At 43.4% G+C, this 13,954-nt stretch overlaps 1 protein-coding gene across 1 annotated transcript in view; it reads left to right on the top strand.

The window, feature by feature from the left end:
* Window positions 1–3,590: 3,590 nt before the first annotated feature.
* Window positions 3,591–13,954, top strand: part of LOC115782878 (membrane-associated guanylate kinase, WW and PDZ domain-containing protein 3-like) — a 48,355-nt gene continuing 37,991 nt past the window's right edge. The window contains exons 1-7 of the mRNA XM_030733374.1: window positions 3,591–3,716; window positions 10,254–10,305; window positions 10,386–10,635; window positions 11,163–11,279; window positions 11,418–11,537; window positions 13,111–13,284; window positions 13,365–13,542. Coding sequence (XP_030589234.1) covers window positions 10,264–10,305; window positions 10,386–10,635; window positions 11,163–11,279; window positions 11,418–11,537; window positions 13,111–13,284; window positions 13,365–13,542 — 881 coding nt within the window. The 5' untranslated portion in view covers window positions 3,591–3,716; window positions 10,254–10,263. The remainder of the gene's footprint in view (window positions 3,717–10,253; window positions 10,306–10,385; window positions 10,636–11,162; window positions 11,280–11,417; window positions 11,538–13,110; window positions 13,285–13,364; window positions 13,543–13,954) is intronic.

Genomic DNA, 13,954 nt, shown 5'->3' with positions numbered 1-13,954 from the left:
AAAATGTGATTTGAACTGATACACAAGAATCAAGCCTGAGGAAGGTCCTGCGTGTTGAAACGTGGCTTTATATTTATTATATTATTATTATATAGGAGCCAAAGAGTGTGCAGATATTTCACTTTTCAGGCCAGCACATTTTCATCTCGATGTGCTTTCTTTTGGCTAAGAATAAAAACGTGTTTTCCTGTTTGAACGTTACGACTGTTTTCCAGTGTCATGGCTAGTTTTAAAGTGCCTGAAGAACTCCAGCCTCATTAGAGACGCTGAAATGTCAGTCAGCATCCACACACACACACACACACACACACACACACACACACACACACACACACACACACACAGACACACACACACACAGAGGATGAAAATGGGTTACACACAGTTAGACACAAAGAAAAGAAAACGAGGCCACAGCGAAGCGAGCATCCTCACATCCCTGCACTTCAAGGATCTCAGTGAGTGACTGACCTACATATGACCTGCTGAATATTAATCCACACACTCCAGAACATCACACTCAGAACATCACACTCTGAAACTGCAGGCAGAGGACAGCAGAAGAAATTAAGGATCAAATTAGTAATTTGTTCTCTCAAATTAGTTCCTTCGCCGCCAACCTCCACACGTCCTCCATCAGCTCACTCAGAGGCAGCAGGGTTTTGGACAGTTGGACACCTGAAGCATATAAATCTGTATTTCAGTCAGGTTTGCTGTAAAGATGTCAAAGACAACATTAACATATACTGACTTGAACAAATCAAATAAATAATCAAACTGATTATTAATTTGTGACTGCTTGTTAGTTAGATTTGAGCATGAAGTTCAGACGGGCAAATATTCTGCCCACTCTGCTTCCCACAACACCTACACTGGATCTTTGAGGAAAAGAAGACAAAAATCATTGTTTTTGTTTTAAACTGGATAAAACGTATTCTTCTTTAGAGCGTCAGCATGTGATTAAGAAAGAATACGCACATCTCTAATACTTTTAGTTAATGTTTGTAACGTACTCATTCATCTGAGCCACAACATCAGTCGAAATGAGCTTTTCCAAAATGAGCGCCCCCTACAGGCGGCTTCACGTGATCTGGTTGCAGCTCAAGAGGCAGAGCAGGTCAGCTGCTAATCACAAGGTTGGTGGTTCAATCCCTGGCTGCTTCAGTCAGGTTGCCAAAGTATCCTTGAGCAAAATACTGAAGTGCTTGTGTGTATTGGTGTGAATGAGGCAGTACTACGGTAAAAAGCGCCATATAAAAAACTGTTTATTTATTTAATGTTTAATCCATTTAGCCTCCACAGACTTTTCAGAAATCTGAGAAAATCCATATTTATGTATTTCTTCAGGATTTGCTGGAGAAAGCCGAACACGTTATTCATACACCCTTTTGTGTACGACCGCCAGAGGTCACTTAATTTTATTTTAAAACGTAGGTATTGGTCATAAGACATCCCTGAAAAAATGACCTATGAGGTCATTTTTAAAGGAGGACAGACTCCTGGAACAGAAACCAGCAAACATGGCTTAAACCCCAGCGTCCCCTCCCAGGTCAAACCTGGTTGGAGGATGACAACGAAAACTGAAACGCAGACAGACGGATGTCGATGTAGTTTCCACGTAGAACAGGCGTCAGGTCAGCCCATCTCTTACAAAGTGGAAAATATAGATTAGATTTTTGCAAAGAAGGAATTTAAAGCATTTTTCTTTGGTTTTTAAACAAAACAACAAATTTGTTGAGCACATCGTCTTCTCCACGTACACAGCCGAGCCTACTGTTACTGATATTAAAAAAAATAAAAACTAATAAGTTATTTATGGTTTTGTGATCTAAATTCAGTTTCATTTGTTGCATTGGAGTCTTAGTAAGCCCCTCGCTGTCTGCAACGTCAGCATCTCAGGAATGCTTTAAATCAAATGAGAAGTCAGTGGGATGAGTGCAGGTCCTGAATATGTGAGGTTTGAGTTTGAGTCACCACTGACGAGTGTGTTTTTCTTTTCTCCAGAAACTTCTTTTTGGTTTCATTATAAGTGATAAATAGACAGTAGGAAACATGTTTCTAAGGTTTCTCTTGCTACAGAAAGCCTAACAAAGATGTCAGGATGACATTTAAGAAGTACCTCAAACTTACATTGAAGTAATGTCCACAATATCAGTTCAACTTTCATTTTGGAACAATTTTTCAACCATGAATAGACGATGAGAAAAGACCACCAACCTATATCACAGCCCTATATCTGTGCTACTCGATCATATTTTGATGAATGTGGATGAATGAAATGGATAGTGCATTCTTTTGTTTGCAAGCTACATAGAAACTGAGGGGCGCTGCATGCTCATAGGCTAGCAGCTTGTCCATTACCTCTGCTTTTGACTATATTCTTAACTACATAGGGATCACAATTTAAAAAAAAACATTGTGTTGTATTTAATAAGGCTCAAAAATAATGACTGAGTTTGGGAAAGTGTTTAGTGATGAGAAGTAGGGCCATTTTCTCATAGACTTTGTTTTTTTAGAGGGAAGAGTCGCCCCCTGTTGGCATCACAAAGAATGCCGGTTTAAGACACTTCCACGTTTGCTTCACTAAAGCGCTTCACTTTGGAGCACTTCATGAGAGTCTCTGTCAGCTTAAATACACTCAGAAAATAGTTCAATCATAACAATCTACACCTTGGTGATAAAAGATGAAATATAATTCCTAACTGAGGGAAGAATAGCATTATGGGATATACAAATTTAGTATTTACATAATATTAACTTTATTTCCAAGTTTTGTCGTCACTTTAACTGCAATATGTGGCACATGAATTCTTTAGCTTATTGCCAAATAATGTTTAATTTTTAGGTCAAGGACAAACGACAATTGAAGAGATGCTTTAAGAGAAATTAGAAACAGGGTCATAAATTATATTTGAATTACTGACAAAAGAAGATACTATTACAGAAAATCAGCATGCACATGTGAAAATATATATATTAAAATGAAGTGAACACACTATTAAAGATTTAAAGTTGGGAACTCCAGAAAATAATGATTCAAACCTCAGGCTGCTTCTTACCTGATTTACCTTCTTAGAAAACTAAAATAAACAGTTCAGTGTTCCAACCCAGGAATAATCTGCTTAATTATTCATTTTTCTCTGAAGAAAATTCAACTAAAACATCTTGCTTTTGTGATTTGTTTTGTGAAGCTACCACATGAGTAAACCAACATACATCCAAGGGTCCTTAATCCATCAGTAATAAATGCACAGTAAATCTGCAGCTCCCTGTATGAGTGGTTCACATTATGGTGTGTTTATCTTGACTGACAGGTGTATAAGCCTGTTACTGTAAGCTATGGAAATCTTCAGTGTTTATTAACACTTATTAAAGGTCACACAACTGTTTGCTTAACACACCAACAATTTCCATAGAAGGAAACACACACACACACATGCACGTTCCTCTAAACACATGTGCATAAAGACAGTAATGAAGTCCACTCCCTAAACACACAGACTTACATCATACTGTGAACCCTGACCAGGCTTATCAGCAAAAGAGGGCACGGGACTGAGCACGAACGAGCGAAAGACAGAAAGTAGAGGAGGATTAAAGAGGAAAATCAAGGACCTAACGGGAGAAAGAGGGAAGAAAAAGACACCAGCGCAGCCGCTGAGATAGTCAGGGATGGCAGCTGAACATGCAGCAGCTCACAGTGTTGATTTGTAAAGGTAGGACACGCACACACTCAGTTCGAACCGCGGAGGCTTTTATTTTGAACGATTAAAGCGAAAGAGGTGACAGACAGGAAGTGAAAGAGAGAGAGAGAGGGGAATGGTGAGGGGCGAGCGAGCATGTGTTAATGATGTGTTAATAGCAGCACATGTCGAGCTCACGCTGCGACGAGTGTCACCGCACATCCTGACAAGCACGGCTCAGCCTCCGGATCCATTCAGCACAGCTCTGTGCGTCCTCTGTAGTCATCTTCTTCTTTAGCTGCTCACTGCTTTCTTTACCTCATCCTTACCTTCTCTTCTCACTACCTTATTTGCTTTCTCGCTGCTTTATTTACATCCTTACTTCCTTTTTTAACTCCTGTCTTTATATCTTTTCACTGCCTTCTCACTACCTTCTTTACATCTCTAACTTTTTTCTGCCTAATTTATCTCTTCACTGCCTTCTTTATCTCAATGTCACCTTCTTTAACTTTTTGCCTATATACACCAATCAAGCATAACATTTAGACCACCTGCCTAATATTGTGATGGTCCGTCTTTTGCTGCCAAAACAGCCCTGACCCATCGAGGCATGGACTCCACTAGACCCCTGAAGGTGTGCTGTGTTATCTGCACCAAGCTGTCAGCAACAGATCCTGCGAGGTGGGACCTCCATGAGCTGGGCTTGTTTGTCCAGCACATCCCTAAGATGCTCCATTGGATTGAGGTCTGAGGAATTTGGAGACCATTTTTCCTTTGTGAGAGGTTTAATTATCCTGCTGAAAGAGGCCACAGCCATCAGGGAATACCGTTTTGTACATGGTCTACAACAATGCTTCGGTAGGTGGTACGTGTCAAAGTAACATCCACATGGATGGCAGGACCCAGAGTATCACACTGCATCCGCCTGCTTGCCATAGTGCATCCTGGTGCCACCATATCCCACCCACTAACAGGTGCCCTGATGAAGAGATAATCTGTGTTACACTTCTCCAGTCAGTGGTCATAATGTTATGCTTGATTGGTGTATGCAGCTTCTTACTACCTTGTTTACCTCCTTGCTACTTCATTTACATCCTCACTTCCTTCTTTAAATCCTCGTTGCCTTCTTTACTTCATTACTTTGTTTACCTCCTGGCTGCATTATTTAGCTCCTCACTGCTGTATATATCTCATCTCTACCTTTTTACAGAAGGCTAAAGGCCATATTTTCTGCATCTACAGTCCGAATGATGCAATCTTTTCTAGGCTGAGAAGAGCTTATGTTATATCCATCCATCTACGCATCCATTTTCTTACGCTAAGGGGCGAGCTGGAGTCGATCCCAGCTCTCATAGGGTGAAAGGTGGAGTACATCGTAGACCTCATGTTATTATTACCTCATGTTATTGAATTTGGTCAATTTATGGTTCAGCATCATCTTCTGAAACACTTTCAGCTCGCCTGCTGTTTTTAGATCTTTTTGTGGAAGTCCTGTTCTGTCCCCCTGTGATCCATGCTGGATCTTCCCCAGTGGGCCAAAGGTGGGGGCAGTCACAGAGAGCCAAAAATGAGAGGTCCAGGTGTTGGTGGGCAGGATGCAGGACTCGAGAGACAAAACATTAACTCAAAAGGCAGCTTTAATATGGAACTCGCCTGGAAACACACAAATACAAACCGTAGCTGATGAGGAGAAAACAATCCAAGAACTAGAAATCTCAGGGAAACATGGAACAAGGAACACACAACCTACATGGAGGATGTGAGAAACGACAAAGAAGACACAAACAATAAATACAAATCAGGTAATGAGGGGAGAAGAAACAGGTGGGAAACAGAGCAGAAACAAATAACAAGACCAAGGAAGTTAAACTCAATACAAAGCACACAAGATGAGAAACTATCTGAATAAAATGCGAAATATAACTAACACTGAGACCAAGACTCAAACATGCAAAGTTGGCACAGAGACAAAAGACAAACATGGACACAAAAGGAGGAACAGAAGGGAACTAACAAACTTCCATCCATCCATTCTCTTCCACCTATCCCAGCTGTCATAGGGCGAAAGGCAGGGTACCCCTATACAGGTCGCAGCCTGTCGCAGGGCCAACACAGAGAGACAGACAACCATTCACGCTCACATTCACACCTGTGGGCAATTTAGAATCACCAATTAACCTAACCCCACTAACTGCATGTCTGTAGACTGTGGGAGGAAACCGGAGCACCTGGAGAAAACCCACTCAGACTCCACACAGAAAGGCCCGGGCCAAAGGGGATTCAAACCCTTCTACGACGTTTCCACCGCTGAGGTGCCGGTACCCGTGCCAGTGTCGGTTTCAATGAACCGGCGAAACGCTTAAGAACGGGCCCGCGTTTCCATCGCGCTTTTGTGAACTGATTTTTTTTTACGCATGAGTGTGGGCGGATCCTCGTCTGGACACGGAAGCCGAAACGCACAAACGTGGGAGAACACGCTCCCCTTTATTGTGCTGCAAACACATTTTACGGTGCAAACCAAACTACTGCAGCATCTGTGTGCAGCACAGAGGGAAACACAGACAGCGATTATAGCAAGTGGACAAGCAGGCTTTCTTTTATCTGTGATATGAACTGATACAAAGCAGCAAGTTCAGCCTTAGAGCCCAACCTAATTCACAGCCGTGAAAATCACTTTGCTTTTCTCATGTACACATGCTATTTCACACCATGCAGTGAAATAGCGGTAGAAAACTTTACGTTGAGACGGCAGAGTCACGCATTCTTGGTTCAAGACCAGCTAGCTGGTGGGGCCCAAGTTGAACCTGTTTTTTGGCCGAGCACCGAATGCGTTTGCGGTGGAAAAACTGCTAAATGGTTCAAATACTGGCACCGGTACCGGAACCCCGTCGGCGGAAAAAGGGCCCGATGTGAGGCCACAGTGCTGCCCGAATTAACAAACTTATCAACAAAACCAGAGAAAGGAACTGCAAGGCATGAAAAACCTCACAAACACAAGCGAATATAAAATCAAACCACTAACAGGAGATTATAAAACTTGAACATTAATCCCTTCTTAAAACCAGAAACAAATCGTGAATCCACAAAAACTCAAAATGCTGGGTCCACAACCCAGGGACACGAGTGACCAGGACAGGACTCCCAGCTGCTCTGGAAGCTGCCCGGACTTCGCAGAGAAGATGACCTTGAATGTAGGGATGGGAATAATGCCAGTAATCCAATTCCTTGGAATTGTTAGTCTGCTTGCTTAACGATTTCGCTTATCGATTCCATTGACGTGATGACGCATTTGCGTGATTACATCACACACGCGCCTTATTTGGTTCGGAATATATCCAACAGCACGAAGACAGAAGCGTCCAGATAAAAAGCATTGCAAAATTATGTTCACAGTGTTTTAACAACAGCAGCTGTTTTACCTGCAGTCTGTGCACACGCAGCAAGCGCAAAAAGGCGGAGCCGTTACCGAGACATGAGCTCGGGTGGAGCGAAAGGAAACGTTTTTCTAGCGTCCAAAGCAGCAGCGCTTTTCCCTGTAACCACCGTTAAAACCTTTACTTTGAAACAGCTGGAGGTCCTTCATCAACCGCCTGATCAGTGAGTGAAGAACAGAGAACTTTGTAGCTGCTCCATCCACCGCTGTTTGTTTCACACAGCAAAAAAGTTAAAATATGCAGGTGGATTGTTAATACGAAAAAAGTATTTCTAATCAGATCACTCGATTAATCAATGGAATAATCGATAGTTGCAACCCTATTTTGCTGTACTGCTTTCACTATACTGTAAGAATAATCTCCATCTCCTGTAACATTTAGTTAATGAGGACTGACACAGTCTGGCTGGCTCAGAGGTTCTTGCACACCTTGCAGTTGTATTTTCTGTTAAAATATTAATAGTATTCATTTTAAAAGAGGAATTCTTTTTTATTTATACCAGTTTTAATTTTGTTTTACTTTTCATTAAAAAGAGTTAATGCAAACCAAGCCATTTGTGGTATATTTTATTCACTAACCCAATGAGAATCGAGAAGGAATCGAATAGATAAGTGATATCGATAATGGAATCAGAATCTTCAAATTCTTATCAATTGGAGATTGGCACAGATTGGCTTCTGAGTTTTATGTAACTACTTCTGGAACTTTTTAATTGTACCTTGAAGAAAAAAATTACATTACATGGTCTGTTTTAAATAAACATTTAGCTGAAGGTCTTTTTGTAATAACCTTACTGGGGTATCTTTGCATAAAGATCTCATCCCTCACCAGTGCTGCCTGCATTCAAACCTCCTTCCACACTTCCAAACTAGGAAGCCTCTTTGGCTCCTCATTTCCTTCTCTCCTTAATCCTTAAAATAAGCTGCCTCATATCCTTGCTTCCAGAAAAGCTTCTTTGCTCGTGTTTTTGTCAGATAAATTTTGAGGCTCAGATTGTGAATTGCTGCTCAGGGACGACGTTGTTTGTTTCTTCACTGACTCCCACATTCACATATGCTCATCCATATTTAATGTACTACGTCTGGTAGCCTGTGTATGTGCCCGTGTGTGTGTATGTGTGTTTCCCCGTGGGTATGACTGTGTATAAATGCAATGGTGGCAGTGACTAGTCTGTGTTTGTGCATACAGAAGTGTGTATATGATTGTGTATAACGCTGTGACTGTGTACGCATATGTGTGTGTGTGTATATTCTGTGTGTGTGTGTGGCTCCCTGCTGTCTGCCACCATCTGCTGTTCTCTCAGACTGGAGCGGCGAGTCGATGAGTTTGTGGAGGAGCTCATCTCAAACAGGAAGCTGAACTCTGCCGATGACACGTTTTTCTGTTGCTGGGAGTCAAAATTAAAATCCGACAGAACAAAAATGTCTTTGAAGGGGACGATGTGGGGTCGGCAGTTTAGAAGATTTACTGAGTAAGAAAGTAAAGAAGAGAAGGTCCTTCCTTCCCAGTAAGGGAATGAAGAGGCAGCTTCTAAAGGAAACAAGGAACTATTTCCTAGGAAGTCTGTGTGGCCTTCCAAGTGAGGAGGGCAGGACATTAACATTAAAGCAGTAACATTAAAGATGTTTCCTATTTAAACTTTTAAATATTTAAAAGAGGAAGAAATGAGGTGGAGTGCCCTCTACGGCTCAGGGACGAGTTCCTGTCCCAGGTGGAGGAGTTTAAGTATCACGGGATCTTGGTTCACAAGTGACGGGAGATCGACAGACGGATTGGGGCTGTGTCTGCAGTGATGTGGACGCTTCACCGGTCTGTTGTGGTGAAGAGGGAGTTGAGTGTGAAAGCGAAGCTGTTGAATTACCGGTCGATCTATGTCCCTACCCTCGCATATGGTCACGAGCTTTGGGTAGTGACCGAAAGAATGAGATTTCGAATACAAGCAGCAGAAATGAGCTTCCTCTGAAGGGTGGCTGGCCTCTCCCTTAGAGATGGGGTGAGGCGGACATTCGGGAGGGGCTCATCGAGAGAAGCCAGTTGAGGTGGCTCGGGCATCTGACTAGGATGCCTTCTGGGGGCCTCTTGGGTGAGGTGTTTCGGGCATGTCCTACTGGGAGGAGGGCCCAGGGTAGATCCAGGACAAGCTGGAGAGATTATATCTCTCGGCTGGCCTGGGGATGCCTTGGGATCCCTCCAAATGACTTGGAGGATGTGGCTGGGGAGAGGGAAGTCTGGGCTTCTCTGCTTAGGCTGCTGCCCCGACGACCCAGCTCCAGATAAGGGGAAGAAAATGGATGGATGGATGGATGGATGGATGGAAACGAGCTTCCTGTAGTAAGGAAATGAGGAGGAAAATCACAGTTGAATAGTGCAGAAGGGAGGAAGGTTCCTCTTAAAACAGTAGGATGCATCCTAGTCAGATAGCAAGATGGTAAAGAGTCAAAGTAGGAGGCTGTTTAGGGAGTAAAGAAGTTTCCTTTTTAGGAGGAAAGGTGGTACAAACGCATCCTATGTCAATGAGGAAAAGACACTTCTGCTGGAAGGAAAACATAGACTTGAATTTTCCAGCATCAGCTTTTGGTGCAGCACCTAAAATCTTGAGGGACTGAGTAGTGGGTGGAATTTGGGTCCATGTCAAGATGTTACATATTTCCAGGCCTTAGGATTCTGCACTTTTAGCCTGGAATTAATAACAAGAAGAAGAATCAGAAAAAAAGGGCAGTAGGACTTCTGCATCTTCACTGCTTACACGGGCTCAAAAGAACCTGCATTACTGGTAATATAAGAATGCGTTAATGCATTATTTTCATGTTAATTTCAAAAGTCCTGCTATTTTTCCAAATTCCTGAAGTCCTCCAAGTCTGACATAACGATGAATCGGTTAACTGGAAAACTGAAGTAAAGCTGATTTTTAAACCGAGAATGTAAATCTGATTTAGCTGATTTAGCTTCAGCCCCGTCACAGCTGAAGCTAAATCCTCAGTTTGCTCGTGACGTGTGGAGCTCTGCTGCTGTTTCATGGACCATCTGCAGCTCAACATCACCGTTCAGAGTTTAGTTCAGATCACCTGTCAGTGTGAGATGATGAGACGATGCTGTCGAGCTTGCTCGGTAACTTTTTGTGTTCTTCTGTCTGCAGCTCAGCCGCCATGTCTAAAGCGACGGTGAAGAAGCTGCACTGGCGCTCCAAGGTACTGAAATGTCCTGTAACACCTGCAGTGAAAACAGGTGAGTGATTTCCTGTGAAAACTTCATCCTCTCTGTCGTGCAGGTGCAGGAGAGCTTTGTCCCGCTGGGGGGCGGCAGTGGTGGCGGCTCCGGGGAGCTGGGACTGGCCATCGGGGGCGGGGCTGACTATGGCGAGTTCCCATTCGTCACGGCCGCCCCCGGGGGTGGTCCCACAGTGGGTGACATCATTCTGGAGATTGGGGGGACACCTGTGTTGGGAATGACCCTCGGTGATGTCAGAGGAGTCCTGAACTCCTGTCCTCATCCAATCAGAATCAAGACCGTCTCACCAGGTGAGGGAAACGATTTTATATAAAATTTTGTTAATGAAATAACGGCGAAGTTCTGAAATGCCTTTTGAATCAAATACATGGAGGGTTTGTCCTCAAATACAAAGAAAAATATAAAGGCGAGTTTAATGTAGTCAAAGCAACAACTTCATACTTTTTATCGCTTTATCATTTTTTTTGCTTTTCTTTTTTATTTTATGTCATCTTCTGAATCTTGATTTCATAATTTTGACTCAGCGTACATCATTTTTTGTCATTATTATTAGTCAGTGACTTAGTCATTCTTTTTACTTCAGTTACTGAAATGAAACCATGTGTGAAGTTAAGAGGACAAATCATCTCATTTCTGTCATATTAAGCTAATTGTGCTTTCAATGTAACATTTTATTTTGAAAAGGAACCACTTCCTGCAGTCGTCAGATCAGTGTAGGAGAATAGAAGTATGAGGTAGATTAAAATTTAGAGTAAAATAGAAGTGTCCAGTGCTGAATGACATAATTGTGACATCATATCCTGTGTGTGCGCCCCAGGTTCATCTCTGTGTAAAGACCTCAGGTTGTACCTCAGTAAGTGTTTCACTCCAGGCTCCATGGACAGTCAGCTGCAGCAGCTCATCAGGGAGAACCTGTACCTGCGCGCTGTGCCCTGTAAGACACACAAACACACACACACACACACACACACACACACACACACACAGAGTCAGATTTTGATTTTTACCTCATCTTCTGTCTAGGCGCCATTCCTGATCCTTTACTGATCACATGACTGTGTCCTCCCTGCAGGTACGACCAGGCAGCCTCGAGATGGAGAGATTTCAGGTGTGGACTACAACTTTGTCTCCATCGAGGAGTTTTTCTCACTGGAGGAGTCTGGAGCGCTGCTGGAGAGCGGCAAGTTCAAAGGTAAGGCAAACAAACGCACCCTCAGTAACACTAGTAAGAGAAAGGTAAGAGAAACGATTGATTCATCACAGTATGAGACGGGCTGATTTTTTACAGCGTGCAGTGACTAATTTGGACCAACTGTGTTTTTCTTTTTTGTTTTTTGTTTTTTGGAGGGGGCGCGAGGAAAAGAGGATTTTGTGTCGTTAATCCTTCAAACCTCAGAGATGAAACCTGCCCCCCCCCTCCTGTCCTCCATCTCCCCCCACGCACCACTCCACCATATTAATCTGATGGGATTAATGAAACTAAAATAGAAACACAATTCACACATAAAGTCTGTTTTCACACTGAACAATGTGTCTCCATGTTTCTCACTAATGCTCCTTAACATTTAATTTGACAGTTTATTTATTTTCAGTTCCTGCTGAAAACCTTTCAGAACAAAAGACTGTTGTGCCTTTATTTGATTATTCAGGATTCAGACATTTTTATTATTTCTTTTCGGAGTGCTCGTATAAATAACTAAACTCGTGTCAGGTGGTGTAAATCTTAATTTAAAAAGCTGATAAAATAATAGGTGCAAACACGGGGGGGGGCACGCAGGTGATCCAACAAAGACGGCACAAAGAAATCATCACAGTCCAACACAAAGTCAGGTCCACTTCAGGGATATCAGTCTGTCCAGTTAGGAAGCAGAAACCTTTGTGAATCCATTTCATCTGCTTTGGTGCAAATCAAAGTGACAACAGGTGCACTGGAGAGGCAACAATAAGATGATTCCCAAAGAGAGAATGTTTAGCAGGTGGCGCCCCAGATCACTGATCTCTCCTCGTCCCTCGTGACTGATTTTTCTCTAGTTTTGCTTTTTGGTTGGTGTCCTTGTCACTGCTGGGAGCATGAGATGATGCCCGAGGACCGTTCAGGTTGCACAGGTAGTCCAGCTCCTCCAGGATGGCTCATCACAGGAAGGTTTGCTGTGTCGCCCAGCACAGAGTGTGGAGAAGATACCAAGAGACAGGCTGTTACATGAAGGGCACTACAGCATGACCCCCAGCAGGTTACTCAAGTGTCAGCCACAGACTCCATGAGGGTGGCGTGAGTGCTTGAAATCCTTCAGTGGGCCTGTGCTCATGGCCCAGCACCACGCGGCTTGATTAGCGTTCACCTGAAAACACCAGAACTGCAGCTGGCATCCCGTGACAGACATGAGTCTGAAAACGCTGTGGTGAATATTTTGCTGTCTGCAGCGTCATCCAGCATGACGGGTTTGGCAGTTGGTCAGTGATGGTTGTGTCTCGGGGGGGGGGGGTTACTTGGCGACCAGCATTCAGCCAGCTCCCATCATTGCTGCCACATCCATACTTCCAGGTCACTTCACTCAGTTTAGACTCTTCCTAAGAAACTTTTACTGTTTGATTGCACCCTCAGGGGACCCGGTTCACACAAAAGGGCAGTGACATGTTGTTGTTGTGAGGATATGAAATGTCTGCAGAGACACAAACTGACTGCAAAGGTTTATAAAACCTGAGCTCTATTTCATTGACTTTTCTTTTTTTTGAACAGTGGTTTGTTATGTTTCATCCAATCACAGGGAATTACTATGGGACGCCCCGCCCTGTCCACATTGGCCCAGAGAGTCCACCAATCACATACCAGGAACATCGAAACCTGCTGAGGAACTTCAGGACGAGGAGCAAGTCTCTGAGTAACCTGGAGAAAGCTGTGGAGGAAGGAGACAACAGCGAGGAGGACAGCGGCCTGTCAGGTAGAAAAACTCAAACCTGCTTCGTGCCAGTCTTACCTGCACAGGTCTGTTTGTGTCCTGATGAGATTCTCTACCTGCAGGATCAGCTGGAGCTCCTCCCACTACGCTGCATCTCAGTCAGTCATGGGAGTCTGCAGTAGGAATGGAGAATGGAGGAGGGGGAAGAGGAGTAGGGAGGGGAAGAGCAGGAGTAGGAGCTCCGCTGCCGGAAAACTGGGAGCTGGCCTACAGTGATTCAGGGGAGCCGTACTACATTGAGTGAGAAATATTCATCAATTCTTCTTCTGGTGTCAGCTGAATTAATTAGTTAGATTATGACTATCAGAAAAAATATATTCAGGAAAGCTGTGGGCACAGTAATCCTGTTTAAACTTTAAATTGAACTTTTTTTACAGTGGAGTCTGGTACAGACAAAATGTTTAATCCTCTCAGCAGCTTATTATCCAAACCATTCCTGCTTGTTTTTGTTATGAGTCAGTTTTTATTTTCTTGCCAACTCAGACATCAGAGTCGCAAACAGGAAGCTGCAGCATCACTGCTGAGAGTTTCCTGTATTTGCAAAATAAATCATTTCCAAAAGGTGCCAAAGCAGGCAGAGAAAACACAAACTTCAGGGTCCAGTGTGGCCCACAGTGTCGATGGTGGTGGTGATTAGGACGTGTGTCTCTCT

The sequence above is a fragment of the Archocentrus centrarchus genome, chromosome 7 (genome assembly GCF_007364275.1).
Source record: "Archocentrus centrarchus isolate MPI-CPG fArcCen1 chromosome 7, fArcCen1, whole genome shotgun sequence".
Lineage (NCBI taxonomy): Eukaryota > Metazoa > Chordata > Actinopteri > Cichliformes > Cichlidae > Archocentrus > Archocentrus centrarchus.
The sequence above is the reverse complement of the archived record's forward strand: the minus strand, read 5'-3'. Positions and strand labels throughout refer to the sequence as shown.